Source organism: Ambystoma mexicanum, chromosome 11, assembly GCF_040938575.1.
Source record: "Ambystoma mexicanum isolate Mex_15411 chromosome 11, UKY_AmexF1_1, whole genome shotgun sequence".
NCBI lineage: Eukaryota > Metazoa > Chordata > Amphibia > Caudata > Ambystomatidae > Ambystoma > Ambystoma mexicanum.
Window position 1 is genome coordinate 1319653914 of NC_090934.1, and position 15456 is coordinate 1319669369.

Genomic DNA, 15456 nt, shown 5'->3' on the forward strand with positions numbered 1-15456 from the left:
ACATTTCAGGACACAGCGAGTGTTCTTAGAACACATTCAACTTGACAGAGAACAATACGGACAGCGTCCTCAGGACACCCCCTACGAACATTCCCCGGACACCGCGAGTGTTCTTAGAAGCGTCTTCAGAACACCACCATCTTGTTTATTTGCGAACATTTCAGGACACCGCCAGTGTTCTTAGAACACATTCAACTTGACGGAGAACAATACGGACAGCGTCCTCAGGACACCCCCATTTTGTTTATTTGCGAACATTTCAGGACACAGCGAGTGTTCTTAGAACACATTCAACTTGACAGAGAACAATACGGACAGCGTCCTCAGGACACTCCCATTTTGTTTATTTGCGAACATTTCAGGACACCGGGAGTGTTCTTAGAACACATTCAACTTGCCAGCCACAACCCCCATTCATATTTGCGAACATTTCAGGACACAGTGAGTGTTCGACAACGTCTTCAGAACACCCCCATTTTGTGTATTTTCGAACATTTCAGGACACCGCGAGTGTTCTTAGAACATATTCAACTTGACAGAGAACAATACAGACAGCGTCCTCAGGACACCCCCTATGAACATTCCCCGGACACCGCGAGTGTTCTTAGAAACGTCTTCAGAACACCCCCATTTTGTTTATTTGTGAACATTTCAGGACACCGCGAGTGTTCTTAGAACACATTCAATTTGACAGAGAACAATACGGACAGCGTCCTCAGGACACCCCCATTTTGTTTATTTGCGAACATTTCAGAACACCACGAGTGTTCTTAGAACACATTCAACTTGCCAGCCACAACCCCCCATTAATATTTGTGAACATTTCAGGACACAGCGATTGTTCGACAACGTCTTCAGAAAACCCCCATTTTGTGTATTTGCGAACATTTCAGGACACCGCGAGTGTTCTTAGAACACATTCAACTTGACAGAGAACAATACGGACAGCATCCTCAGGACACCCCCATTTTGTGTATTTGCGAACATTTCAGGACACCGCGAGTGTTCTTAGAACACATTCAACTTGACAACGAACAATACGGACAGCGTCCTCAGGACACCCTCTACGAACATTCCCCGGACACCGCAAGTGTTCTTAGAAGCGTCTTCAGAACACCACCATCTTGTTTATTTGCGAACATTTCAGGACACCACGAGTGTTCTTAAAACACATTCAACTTGACAGAGAACAATACGGACAGCGTCCTCAGGACACCCCCATTTTGTTTATTTGCGAACATTTCAGAACACCGCGAGTGTTCTTAGAACACATTCAACTTGCCAGCCACAACCCCCCATTCATATTTGTGAACATTTCAGGACACAGCGAGTGTTCGACAACGTCTTCAGAAAACCCCCATTTTGTTTATTTGCGAACATTTCAGGACACTGCGAGTGTTCTTAGAACAGTTTCAGTTTGCTTGCCAACAAAACGGACACATATTGAGTCCTCAGAACACCCCCCATTCAGTTTATTTAGAACATTTCAGAACACCCGTGATGTCCGCAGACAAATCGAACACAAAAAGAACGTCTAATACATAAAAAAACACAACTTTCATCCTATCTCATACACTCCCACCCTCCCCAAACACTCCTACACACCAACACACTCTACTAAATACAAATTTTGAACAAAGTTTCACTGCGCTGTCCGCGGACGACCGCGAATCCAAGATGGCGGGCACTACCGAAAATCTGACGCGCTTCACGCTCCACGCCGTCCAATCACCGAACACGTTGCATGTCCGCGAACATCACGCAAGCCGATTGGCCAATCAGGACACTGTCCGCGAAGCGAACAGGGAAGTGTGTCCGCGGATCGAACACAGATATCACTAATTTTTTTTCACCTACATTTTGGTCATTTTAAAAAAAACTACTGGACGGATTTTCACCAAATTTGCAGAAGCACGCTTTCGGGACCAAGCCGCTGCTCCTGGTCCAAATTTGGTGAAAATCCGTCCAGCGGTTTGGGCTGTAGACGCGAGCAAAATTTTGTTCCCATTCAGTATATGGGAAAAAAAAAAGTTTTGGGACCCCCCCTATAACTTTGCCCCCCCTGGACGAATCCTCACCAAACTTTGCAAAAGTGTGACCCAAATACTTTTTTTGCAAAGTTTGCTGAGGTTTCGTCTACGGAGAGCGAAGTTATAAGCCGCCCAAAAAGTGGTCTTCCTATGGAAACACCAACTTAACCATAACTACATGGCCACTACCGTGGCCATGTAATATATATATATATATACATATACATATATATATATATATATATATCAGATATATATATATATATATATATATATATATATATATATATATATATATATATATATATATATATCTGATATATATATATATATACTCTTTTGAATTACCAAATATTGGGAAAGACACAATTTTAGGCTCACCCATTGAGCACGCCACCAAGCTGCACTAACTCAGCTTAATTAGAACATAAAGGTTTGCCACAGAATAGTACTTTGTCTGCAAACTATTCACTCTAGTCTTCTTATGGACCCTGGGAATTTCATTCTTCTGTGGCCAGGATTCTTGCATACCGTTTCTGGCAGCACCACAATCAATTCAGGAGGAATCGGAAAACTTGACGACCAGGATTTATTTTATTTGAGTCATCTTCCGTGGAGTCTACAACCAAATTGCGGAAACATAGTCACTAATTCTGTATATGTTGTAAATAGGGGTACCCTGGAGAATTTGTCCTTCAAGTCTTCAGAGGGCCAAGGAGAGGTGGACCAATATTCTATGGCAGAAAGAAAATTGGAAGTCCATTTTGAAGCCAAGAAAAATATAACGTTTGAAAGGCACAAGTTCTTCCAGAGGGTACAAGATCCACAAGAACCAGTGGAAAACTTTATTGCGGCGTTGAGGTCCCTTAGCCATACGTGTGAATTTGGACTGCTCACATATTCTCTTATAAGAGACCAATTGGTCCGATGCACGAATAATGTAAAGATACAAGAGAGGCTATTGTCAAAAGATGCATCACTGGAGTCAGCCATAGACACGGCAAGAAGCATGGAACAAACCCATAAATATATGTCAACTATGAAAGGAGGCAAGCAGGAGGGAAAAGTGGCTGCAGTGAGGGGATTCCGCAAGGGAGTCCTGAACAAGGAAATCAGATGTTACAAGTGTGGGAGCAACCGTCACATTTCCACAAGTATGTTTTGTCCTGCCAGGAATATCTCATGCTTGAAATGCAAGAAGAAGGGGCATTTCGCGAGGGTTTGCCGTGAATCGGGGATGGTGCAGAGCATTGAATCAGGTGGAAGAGTACCTGAACAAAAAGAGGATCAAGCGATGGGAATGAGCAGCCAGGCAAAGCATGTGCTGGAAGTATCAGAAGTTTTAAGCCAGGGTGGTGCACCTAAAGATGTATTCATGGTCAATGGAAGAGTGGTGACAATGAAGGTGGACAGTTGTTCAACATGGACTTTGATGTCGAAGGCAACATTTCTGATTTACATGCAAGGAGACGTAAAACTATTGAAAGAACACAATATAGAACCCTATGCATATGGGAACGTGAGAATTTAAATTTTGGGGATGTTCCAGGCTTCCATTAAGTATAAAGGGAGGAGCTGCGAATCAGAAGTATATGTTACTCAAGAAGGTTCATCACTCCTGGGATGGGGTGAACAGTGGAAGTTGGGAATTAGAATACAAGCGAATGCTGAAAGACCTATTGATGTAGCCGAGCTGAAAGACAAGTGGGAGAAGGATTACCCAATGGTGTTTTGAGAGGAATTGGGGATGTTGAAGGGATTTGAACATGAGATTCAGCTGAAGGCGGGCGCCAGTCCAAAGGTGCACAAGGTGAGGCCAGTGCCTCATGGATTGAGTGAGAAACTTAAAGTAGAAGTAGAGTTGTTACTTCAAAGAGGAATAATAGAGAAGAGTGAAAGCTCAGAATGGCTGTCGCCGGTGGTGGTAGCCGCTAAGGCAAACGGAGACATTTGACTGTGTGTAGATCTGCGAGATCTGAATAGGAACATCTTAATAGATAGACATCCTCTGCCGATAATTGGTGACAAATTATCTGTGCTAAATAATGCCAAAGTGTTCTCAGTCATTGATCTTTCCCAGGCATACCATCAGATTCCACTGAAGGAGGATTGTCAACATTTGACTGCATTCATTACAGTGTTCGGAACATTTAAGTATTGTAGGACGCCGTTTGGGCTCACCTCGGCGGCAGCTGTATTCCAAAGGGTGATGGAGACGGTGTTGAACCGAGTAAAGAACATTATCGTGTTTCAGGATGATGTTCTGATATATGCTAGTTCCACTGAAGAACATGATGAGGTTTTGAGACAGGTGTTGAGCAGATTGAGTGAGGCAGGGTTGATGGTAAAAAGGAGCAAGTGTAAGATTGCGGTGCACAGGGTAGAATATCTTGGACATGAGATTTATGAACAAGGGGTGAAGCCTAAGAGGAATTTAGTGGAGGCAGTGAAATGCGCACCTGTGCCAGGAGATAAAGAGCAAGTGAAATCATTTTTGGGTTTGGCCGAATATTACCATAGGTTTGTGAAAGATTTTGCCAAAGTGTCTATTCCTCTCAGAATGTTGCTCAAGAAGGGTGTGAAATTTGAATGGTCAGCAGAATGTGATGTGGCTTTTGAGTGTATTAAGCAAGCAGTGAGTGAAGCACCATCCATAGGTAGATTTGATCCCAAGGATAAGATTGTTTTGGTGGTTGATGTGAGTATGTTGGGTCTGGGTGCGACATTGGTGCAGTATGACAGGAACAATACAGAGAGAGTTATTGCATTTGCGTCTAGGACGCTGAGAGGTGCGGAGTGCAAATATTCCGTTATTGAAAGGGAAACGTTGGCCATGTTCTGGGCGGTGAGTCATTTTAAGTACTTCTTGTGGGGGAGAAGATTCATTGTCAGGTCGGACCACAAGCCCATGGTTCAGCTGTTTGAGAGTGGAAGATGGGCCATGGGTTCTCCGAGGATAAGCAGGTGGGGTTTAGGACTCCAAAATTTTAACTTTGATATGAGCTATTTGCCCGGAAAGAGAAATGTGGCTGTCCAGACTTCCGGTGAACAGTAAACCTATGGAAGAAAGGGAGACAGAGGAGGAGTCAGTAGTGGCAGAAATACAAAGTGCAGTTAGTAAGGAAGAGTGGACACAGGAAGAAGATTCAGACGAGGACCTTAAGCTGGTAAAGTGTTGGACAGTGAGGGGGTGGCCAGCCAAAAGAGACTTGGATAGTAAATTCAATACATGGTGAGAGATAAAGGATGAGTTGAATTTGTGTGAAAACAGGCTAAGAAGAGGAAGGTGTATTGTCCCTCCACAATCCCTCAGGTCTGTGTTAGTAAGGCTGGCTCATCAGGGACATCCCGGAGAAGCTGCTATGAAAAGGAAATTAAGGCAGAACTATTGGTGGCCGGGAATTGACAGGAGTGCAGAAAGGTGTGTCAAAGATTGCATGGCTTGCCAAACAAGTGACAAATGTAAAGTGGTAAGAGAAGCTCCGTTAATACCTAATGTGGTACCAGACCAGCCTTGGAGCAAGCTAGCAGTGGACATTATGGGTCCTGTAGCAGGTCTGGGAGAAGGTTTGAAATGTTTATTTGTGGTAGTAGACTTCCATTCAAATGGTTTGAATGGGAAGCGGTAAAAGAGGTTACTGCTAAGGAATTGATTGATTTCTTGGAGAGAGTTTTTCTTAAGGAAGGTGTAACTGTTGAAATTGTGTCTGATAACGGGGTACAATTTGTATCTCTGGCAATGAGAACATTTCTTGCAGGTTATAGCATAAAACACACGAGGACCGCGTTGTATAATCCCAAGGAGAATGTTCTTGTTGAAAGATTCAACAGGTACATAAAAGGGGGCCTGCAGATGGCCATGAAATCGAGACAACCATGGAGGGAGGTGTTAAGGATGCTAACATGGAATTATGTCACTACACCACACTCTGTGACTGGTGTATCTCCATTTGTATCTATGAAAGGTAGGGAACCTGGAACAAGGCTTTGTCCAGGATTGCTGGGAATGGCCAAAGTAGTTAATGTTGATCGGGATCACATTATGAAGCTCATTACGTTGAGTCAGGAAAGGAATAAGGAGTTGTTTGATGACAGGATGAGGGTGAAGGAACAGGAATGGAAGGTTGGGGAAATGGTATACGTAAAAAAATCCCAGACTAGTGAACAAATGTGTGGAAAGTAAGTTCCTGGGACCGAAGAAGATATGTGCTGTAAAGAGTAATGTTGTCATCCTGGAAAGAGGAGAAGTGTGGTCAAAAGGAAGGTTGGCAAGAGTGGGTGATGGGGAAGAGAGTAAGTTGGGTGAGGAGCTGAAAGGAAGGGCAGTGAATGTGGACAATAATAATACTTGTGCGAGAGTCAATGAAGAACGTTCGCATAGGTCTAGATCAAAGCCTGTGTGGATGAGAGATTACGAAACTTGAGATGCTAATACGATTTTCATGTCAAAATTCAATGCACAAAATTGTACATTTAATTCTTTTCTGCCTTGGCCAGTTTCTTTTATATGACTCTGTTGGTCATAATTGGTTATGTTATGTTTCTCTTACTGTCTTCATTATATATGAGGTTATTTATTTGTTTTGTTTGAGGGGGAAGATGTGTAGATGTTTGCATGGTAGCCTCCCTGCGGTCGCGCGCGCTCTCTTGTGATTGTTTAGAGCGAGAGCCGCGTGACCAAAGCGAGGCGGTTTATATTTGAAATAAGGCTGCGCTGCACTAGGGCTCCGAGGACTCCGGGGAGCTCCTTAAATAAAGAACTCTACTTACATCTTACCGTGCCGCCTCACATCCTTCATGACCCCATCTAATTAAACATTGTGAACATGGTTCCTTCCCGTCAACCCGATTAATCTGCTAGTTGATTAAACGTAGTCATATAGGTTAAGCTGTTCCATGTGCCTTTAGAGTAATCAAGAAACACCTCTTGTACAGTGTATTCTATTTATCAACCCTCATACATCTGTCATTGTCTATTACAGCAGGAGCCTTATGGCCTCTGCTGTAACACTGAGCCATATCTGTCAATGCACTTGTAATGTGACAGATGTAACTTTTATAACACCCAAAATGACCACCTTCACATGCTTATGGAATAGATTCAAAGGTATTAATTTACGTGTTAAACACAGACACTTAACGGACAGAAGTGAAAAACAAAACAATTAACAAAGCAACCATTTTAAAAATAATAACAACCACATATCCAAATCAACATCAGGAAAAGCCAAGCGTAAAAGGTGGGTCTTGCAGCACTTTTGGAAGAGGAGCAGCTTTTTGGTGGCTTTGAGTGCAGGATGAGGGGTGTTCAAGGACCCCACAGCTGCACCCGCAAAGGTGCAAGCTCTCCAAGAATGGGCAAAACCGCACACAGGCGGACCTCCTCTGAGGACCTGAGGTTGTGTATTGTCACCATCCTGTACACCAGTCGCCTCTGCAGATGGAGTGACCCAATGCCCTGCAAAGTTTTTAAGGCCATAATATACAGCTTCGATCTCGCATGAAAGACTACAACAAAAACAGTGTTGGTTGCATAAAGTGTGGGGAGCAGGCCCAAGGCAGGAAACACGCTATGGCATTTCAGCAGGGATATTAAGTTGGGTTGTAATTATTCACGGTGGTTGGCGGCTGCAGCTTTGTTGTTGCACAGATACTCTAGGACAGAGGTCTGTAACCTTTGTCTCCCCAGTTGTTTTGGACTACAATTCCTTCCATATCTAGCCAGCACAGTCAATGGTGACTATTCATGGGAATTGTAGTACAAACATTTCGACAGCCACAAGTTGCAGACCCCTGTTCTTGGACTTTCTAGGACTATTTTTGATATCCTAGCCATGTGTGGGGAAATGTTAGAGCTGGGAGAGATGCCTTTGGGTTCTCTGTACACAGATTGGGTGACTCTGTGCAGTGAGAAAAACAGCTATATTGTCTGCCCTCAAGGGACAAAGTCTGCTAGTGTTGTAGAGAATGGGGTGGGTGGGGTACGTTGGAGGGAGCAGCCTTTTTGCTGACATTAAGGGAGGCTATAACCTCGTTTTTTTAATTGAAGGGACAGTGGAAAATGTAGGAATACAATGGGAAGCTTTTAAGGTGACCTTGAGGGGGATATGTATGTCGCAGATGTTGGTGGTCAGGAAAACCCTGAACTAATTGTTGAAGAGGTTTGAGAAGGAAATTCAATGTTTGGAAGGGGATTTAGTAAAGGGAATACAGGTGGGACGGACATAGCGAGGGCGATAAAATCTCATCAGAAAGCATAGTCGTTATACTATGCAAATTCGCGGGGAAGGGGACAAGGTGGGCCAGTTGATGGCATGGCTAATAAAATAGGAACATCTGAGGGTCACGATAACTCAGATACAGGAGCCACAAGGTCACCTGGTTCTATTGCAACAAGGGATACATGAGGTGTGTCAAGAATACTATAAGCAGCTTTAATCAATTGGGAGAACTTACTCGGATTTCGAAGCCACAGATTTGATGAAACTAGTGAAACTACCAAAGCTGGAGGGGGATTCTAGAGATGGGTTGGAGAAACCAATAGAGGCAGGGGACATTTTACATGCCATACAATCTATGCAAGCTAACAGAGCTCCGGGGATTGATGGGTTCCCGGTCAAATTTCACCATGCTTTAGCGGATATCCTGGTCCCGCAGCTGCACAGAGTGTACGATAAGGCATTCCATAGGGGACTATTACCAGAAACAATGATAGAGGCGATAATTACAGTTATTCACAAAAAGGGTAAGGACTCGAGTCAATGTGCCTCATACAGCCCTATCTCCCTGCTAAATGTAGATGCAAACATTCTGGGGATGGTATTGGTGACCAGATTGGCTAAGATATCGCTGAGCTCGGTGCACCGCGATAAATGCGGGTTTATAGACCAGCGTAATACCCGCATGAATCTATGCTGATTGCATCATGCGATGGATCAAGTGAAAGGATCTCAGGGCAAAATGGCATTGGCTGCATTAGACGCAAGATTCACTTGAATGGCCACAGCTGTTCACGGTTCATGAGGCTTATGGGTTTGGAAATGGAATAATGGGCTGGTTCTGACATTTGTACAGTAGCCCAATGGCCAGAGTGAAAACGGGTGTGCGGGTAACCCCGCAAAATCTGCTGGAACGGATAACGCACCAGGGCTGCTTGGTTTCACCTATTCTATTCTCGAAGGCGCTTGAGCCCCTAGCTTGCTACTTCCGGATGTATATTCCAGTGACAGATATATTGACGGGAGGAATAACACAAAATATCTCGCTATATGCGTACGATATTTTATTATATGGAAGTGGCCCCCTGACAAATGTATCGATCGTTCTGTACGGTCTAGACAACTTTGGGAAACTGTCGGGGTTCCAAATCAATAAGGAGAAATCTGTCCTGTTCCCCTTACCAGGACTACGAGAAAAGGAGGGTGGTGAAGCGCTCCCAGTAGGGAAATTCAGTGGGAGCATGAGTCTTTTAAATATTTAGGAATACAGATATCCCATGAAATAGAGGAGACATTTGTTTATAAGGCGGGTTGCGCACTATCTGGAATAAGAGATGCAGTGCAATTTTGAAGGACGTTGCCTCTCTTGTTAACGGGGATTGTAGCACTGTGCAAACTGGTGGTTCTCCCTAGGTTGTTGTACTTGTTTACTTATATCCACTATGCTATAAAGAAGGAATTTTTCCAGATGCTAGATAAGTCACAGGGTGAATTCTTGTGGAACACAGGGAGATGCATGGTAGCCATGGGAATGCTAGGGCACAGAGGTACGGAGGGGGCCTTGAATTTGCCATATTTTTAGCTTTACTTTTCGGCAGCACAATTGCAATCGGTAACCCAATGGGATACATCTCTGGAGTGTGAAACCAAAAGTTTGTTGGGAGGGATTCGAGACTGTAGACGGGCTATAGAACTACTGTGTAATCCCGTGGATGGTAAAGGAGATACGAATGTCTTTAGAGTGGTACGGGATGGTTGGAAGAAGTTCTTGGTGAAAAACACCACGATCAGAATGGCATTAGGGAGTGTAGGGTTGGCAGCTTTGAAGGGGAACCATTGCACTGTATCAGGATATCTCTTTGTGGGGGGAAGTTAATGACATTTCATGAATGGAGATGGACGTATAATGTGTTGAGTGGCCACTTTCTTACGTACTCCAAAGTAGTACGAGGTTAGTGGAAATCTGGGGATGTACTCCAGAAAAAACCGGAAGTAAGCCTATTGGTACAAACGTTGCTAACATTAGGCGAAGGATTTCCAAGATATATGCTGCCATACAAGCCGCCAGAAAAGACACAGAGTTGGTGGTTAGGATAAATGGGAAAGAGAAGCAGTTTTTTTCGAAGATGTGGGAACAGGTTAAAAATGTGTCCCGAAACATAATGTTTCAACTGATTCAATTTAATTATTTGCACGGGGTATATTTAACGCAGAGCAAGATTACATAGGATAAATCCCTCCATGTCACAGAAATGTCCACGCTGTAGGGCTGGCTATGCAGGCTTTTGCCATATTGATATGGGACTGCCCAGTGATAATTGGCTATTGGGATGAGGTGGTTGGGCGCCTTAATATGCTACTGGTCTGTAATTATGAACGCATACCTGCCGTTTGCCTATGGGGACTCCTATCGGGGAAGAAAAGACACTAAACACAGAATAGCATAGTGAGATCCATGTTGGTTCTGGCCAAGCGGAGGATCGTACTTTCAAGGAAAGTTGCCAGTGGTCTGTCGATGAGGCAATGGCTCCAGGATGCGCAAAGGTGGGGTTTGGCAGAAGTGGAATATTTACAAAAACAGAGAGACCCTCAGTGGGAGTGCGGTGCAGAAGTGGTCTGGGGACAATTGTTGAATGAACTGGCTCCCCCCCCCCCGGACTTGAAGCCCCCATGAGATGGACAATCATGATTATGTGTGGATGCTAAGAAGGATCCAGGGCTCTCCTGATGTGGTGAGAGGGGACACCGAGAAACGGGACAGGCCGGGGCAGAAATGGACTGGATGGCGTGGGAGGGAGGGAGCACAAAGGGAATGGTTGTCACGTATGTATCACAGGGGGGGTGGGGTTCTGGGATCCATGAAGAAACACGTGGTTGTTTATACTGACTGGTCACAGTATGTTTTACTCTATGAAAATATAAAAAAAGAAGTCTATAACAAGGTGCACAGTCTGCAGCGCAGTCAGGAAAGACACGACTATGGGAGCGCGTGCGCAATCTCACCTAGGTCATTGTTCTTCGTGATTGATGCCGCGGCTCTGGTTCTTGGACCTTGCTGTGAGAACTGATATCCAAATTTCAGAATCACTGAGTTTTCTTCCAGCATTTGGGCAATTTCCATCTCCACAGCAGTTCCCAGCTGCTGCCTCTGTTTAGTACAACACAAATACCATCAATCAGATACAGTATAAACCAGACATGTCCATTGTGAAATATGCTGTCTTTGGTGCGCCAATTCAAAATAACCCTAAGACATCCGTGAAATAACCCTGGATCATTCCTTCTATTTCGCTGAAGATCACATGATGGTGGGGTTCAGGCTCAGGCTGAGTTATTGATATCCCTGAAGGAGCAATGGTAAGCATTCATCTTTTCATAGTTATCATGTTATTATGCAACCTAGTGAAGGACACATATCTTTCTGTCTGGGTGCTCAAACATTATTTCTCAGGGACAAATAAAATCCTGCGATCATTGGATAAAATCTGATGCGTCCGCAGTGCATGCCATCAGTGTACCTAGGCTGATGTGTGGACTTTGACTAGCAACTAGTTTATCAGAACTTGTGCACACACGTGCTTGCAATCATCATAGCAATGCTAGTGTACAGACTCGACTCCAAACAATATACCAGAACTAGTGTGTACACATGATTTCATTCAATGTGTATAGAGTAGAATACACACAAGCCTGATTGCAATCAAGTATACCACAGCAGGTGTGCGCACATCTGCTTGCAAGCAGTATAGTAAGACTGAGGCGCACACATACTTGCAATCGGTGTACCAAAGCAGGCGTGCACTACTTCACTAGCAATTGGTTTATTAGGAGTTGTGCACACATGTGCTTGTAATCAGCATATCAACATTAGCGTACACACTTGATTGCAAACAGTATACAAAGACTGGTGACAATGCATGCTTTCATTCAATGTATGAAGTGTAGTATACACACCTGCATGCTTGCAATCAGTATACCAAGGCTGATGTGCACACACCGAGTGGAAGCAGTAAAATAAAAGGCTGATACGTGCACCTGCTTGCAATCGGTTTACCTATGCAGGTGTGCACACCTTGGCTAGCGGTTCGTTTATTAGGACGGGTACACAAAGGTGCTTGCAATCAACATATCAAGACTAGCGACAACACTTGATGCAAACAGTATACCAAAACTGGTGTGCAAACATATGCTTGCAGGCAGCATATCAATGCTGTTGTTCACACATCTGCTTGCAAGCACCATATACAGTTTGATGGGTACACGTGCTATTTAGGCGAGTGTGTGCACCTTGGCTAGCAATTGGTATATTAGGATTGGTGTACACACAGTTCTTGCAATCAGGGTAGCAAGGCGGCTAGCGTACACACTTGAAGCAAACAGTATGCAAAGACTGGTGACCACCCGTGCTTTCATTCAATGCATGAATTCGTCTATACACACGCGTGCGCTTGCAATCAGCATACCAAGGCTGGTGTGCTAGCAGTATAGCAAGGCTGATGCATACACGTGCTTGCATTTAGTATATGAAGGATGGTGTGGACAGGTGCTACGTCTAGAGCACATCCGCGTGTGCTTGAAATCAGTATGCCAAGATCGGTGTGCACACATGCTTTCATTCAATGCATTAAGTCTAGTATACCCACATGCATGCTTGCAATCAGCATACCAAGGCTGGTGTGCTAGCAGTATAGCAAGGCTGATGCGTACACGTGCTTGCATTTAGTATATGAAGGATGGCGTGGACAGGTGCTACGTCTAGAGCACATCCGCGTGTGCTTGAAATCAGTATGCCAAGATCGGTGTGCACACATGCTTTCATTCAATGCATTAAGTCTAGTATACCCACATGCATGCTTGCAATCAGCATACCAAGGCTGGTGTGCTAGCAGTATAGCAAGGCAGATGCGTACACGTGCTTGCATTTAGTATATGAATGAGGGCGTGGACATGCCTTTCAATTAACATATCATTGCTTGTGCACACATATGTGCTGCAAATAATGGTGGCATGCACCCATTGGTTTTCAATTGCTATATCATTTCTGATCTGTACACATGCATTCGCTATTTGGGTCCATATCAGATTCATGTGCCTTCAAGAAATACAATGCATTGGATTTTTTCAACCCAGTAGACTCCCTCGACTCACATTTATTTCTGCCAACACTTCCTTGGTTGGTCCTATCAGACCTTAGCATCAAGAAAGCAGGTTGTGAGTATTCGCTGTCGTTAGCATCAGCCCAGATACTATCAAACGTGGAAGACGGGCAAAACCAGTACTTGTCACGGCCTCTTCAAACAATGATGTGAAAAACAAAACCAGTGCAAAAGACATACAAAACATTGTCATGGAATGAAAAAAAAGGATTTCAGCATGACACTGCGATTGGCTATGTCACCTAACAATCTCTGCGGATTGGCTCTTGCTGGATGTATAACCTAACAGGTGCATTTGTAGAGCACACGTTCACCCCCAGAGAGGCATCTTGTTGTTATTGACAGATAACAGAGGTTTATTGTAAGCCAACTTAATGGCGCTTATTTTATCGACCTCGGACGGATGAAGGGCTGAGCAGACCTGACAGGATTCGAAGCTGTGACCATGAGGTCAAACACAGGCCCCTGTAGTGGACGCATTAGGCCACTGAGCACCGGCATGTATGTTGACGTCTCAGTATAATCCTCACCCTCTCATTGGGAAGAGTGGCACAGAATCACGCAGAAAACCAGAGCTGTCAAGTTTTTCCTTGAAACCAGTGAGAAGGCCATTCAGTGGTGTTTGTTTTCTTTTTCATATTCAGGACCCCGGTTGCTGTGTTAAATACATGTTTTGACCAATGTTGCTGAGTAAATATTCTTTAAAATGCACAATTTGCATCCCATTTTATTAAAAACAAACTCCTCTGTGGGCAATGTTCCCTCTAAATATTTTTCTCTATGTGCGGAACTGGTTGGCTGATTTGCGCTCATTATTTTCCATGGACGCAACTGACTAACAAGTTAAGTCACTTTGTGAGCTACCGTAGCAAATGAGAGCTTGGAAAGGCATTTTCTCTTCCCAGCTTCTCTAATTCTTTAAAAATCTTACAACACTTTTTCCAAACACACTGGCTAAAATAAAATATGCCATATTTGATTATAGAGAAAACTCATTAGCCAGCCCGAGACTTCAACATCTGCCACTGTTCTTTGCAAACGTACTTCTGCGCAGCAAAAACATTTCAGTCTTATTACGAGTTTGGTGGTAAGTGGTAAAGTTGGCAGTAACAAATTAAAATTTTCGGCCTGTAGTGGAGGATTTGCCTCCAGGAAAATCCTGGAAGTAAATCCTCCAACCCACTGCCCAAAAATTGGCAGAATCAGCAGCATTACTGCAGCAGGAATTCTGCAGCAGTAATTCTGCCAAAAAAGCCCCATTGAGTGCAATGGGCTCAATATGAATGCGGAATTGCACTGCCACCACCCCTTTAATCCGGTGGAAATTCCACCAGACCAAGTGGTGATAACGGTAAATCATTTGGGCAGTATTCTGGTGCATTTACTGCCGAACCCATAATGAGGCCCTGTATGTTTCATGCCACTGGAAAATAACTTGTGTGTATTACAAAAAACACATATCTCTTTTCATAACTAATGTGGCTGTCAAAACATTCATACAGAATACATTTGCAGATGGATTAAAGGCAATTAAAAGCAATGTGTCAAAAAACATGCTGAAAGGACTTCAAGGGCCACTTTAATGAAGCAGTACAAGGGCCAGGAGAACGTGCTTCAAATAATTTGAGTAAGGATGATAATTGCATCATAACTGCACCTCAGAATAGGATGATCAAAGATTCCTGTCCCTCTGCTTACTATCCACATTACACTCTCCTGTGAGTAGTGCTAACAGCAGCCTTAAAGCTATGAGACATATGCACCATCCATTTTTACCCCCTAAAAAAGGAAAATGTGCCTAACAAAAATGAGAAACAATTAACGTATTGCTTCAACCCACAAAGTTCCACTGATATTTTTTTGAATTAGTGACCAGTAGAGTAGTGGAATAGGAAGGAACTCTAATAATAGTAATGCCCAATCTCAAGAGGAATTTTAATGGGAAAGATCCTCTTTTAATAAGCAGACAGTATCCCTATTGGCAAAGCTAATTACTTTTTTACTCCCATAAAAATAATTTGACTCCAATTAGGGAGCAACATCCGATTAGAG

The 15456-nt window shown here is 43.7% G+C and overlaps 1 protein-coding gene across 7 annotated transcripts in view; it reads right to left on the bottom strand.

Annotated features, from left to right (window-relative positions):
* The window catches only part of LOC138504370 (tropomodulin-2-like), a 462370-nt gene that overhangs the window by 13686 nt on the left and 433228 nt on the right, over window positions 1-15456 (bottom strand). For all 7 annotated transcript variants that reach the window (XM_069624820.1, XM_069624821.1, XM_069624822.1 and 4 more), the window contains exon 9: window positions 11252-11396. In XM_069624820.1, coding sequence (XP_069480921.1) covers window positions 11252-11396 — 145 coding nt within the window. The remainder of the gene's footprint in view (window positions 1-11251; window positions 11397-15456) is intronic.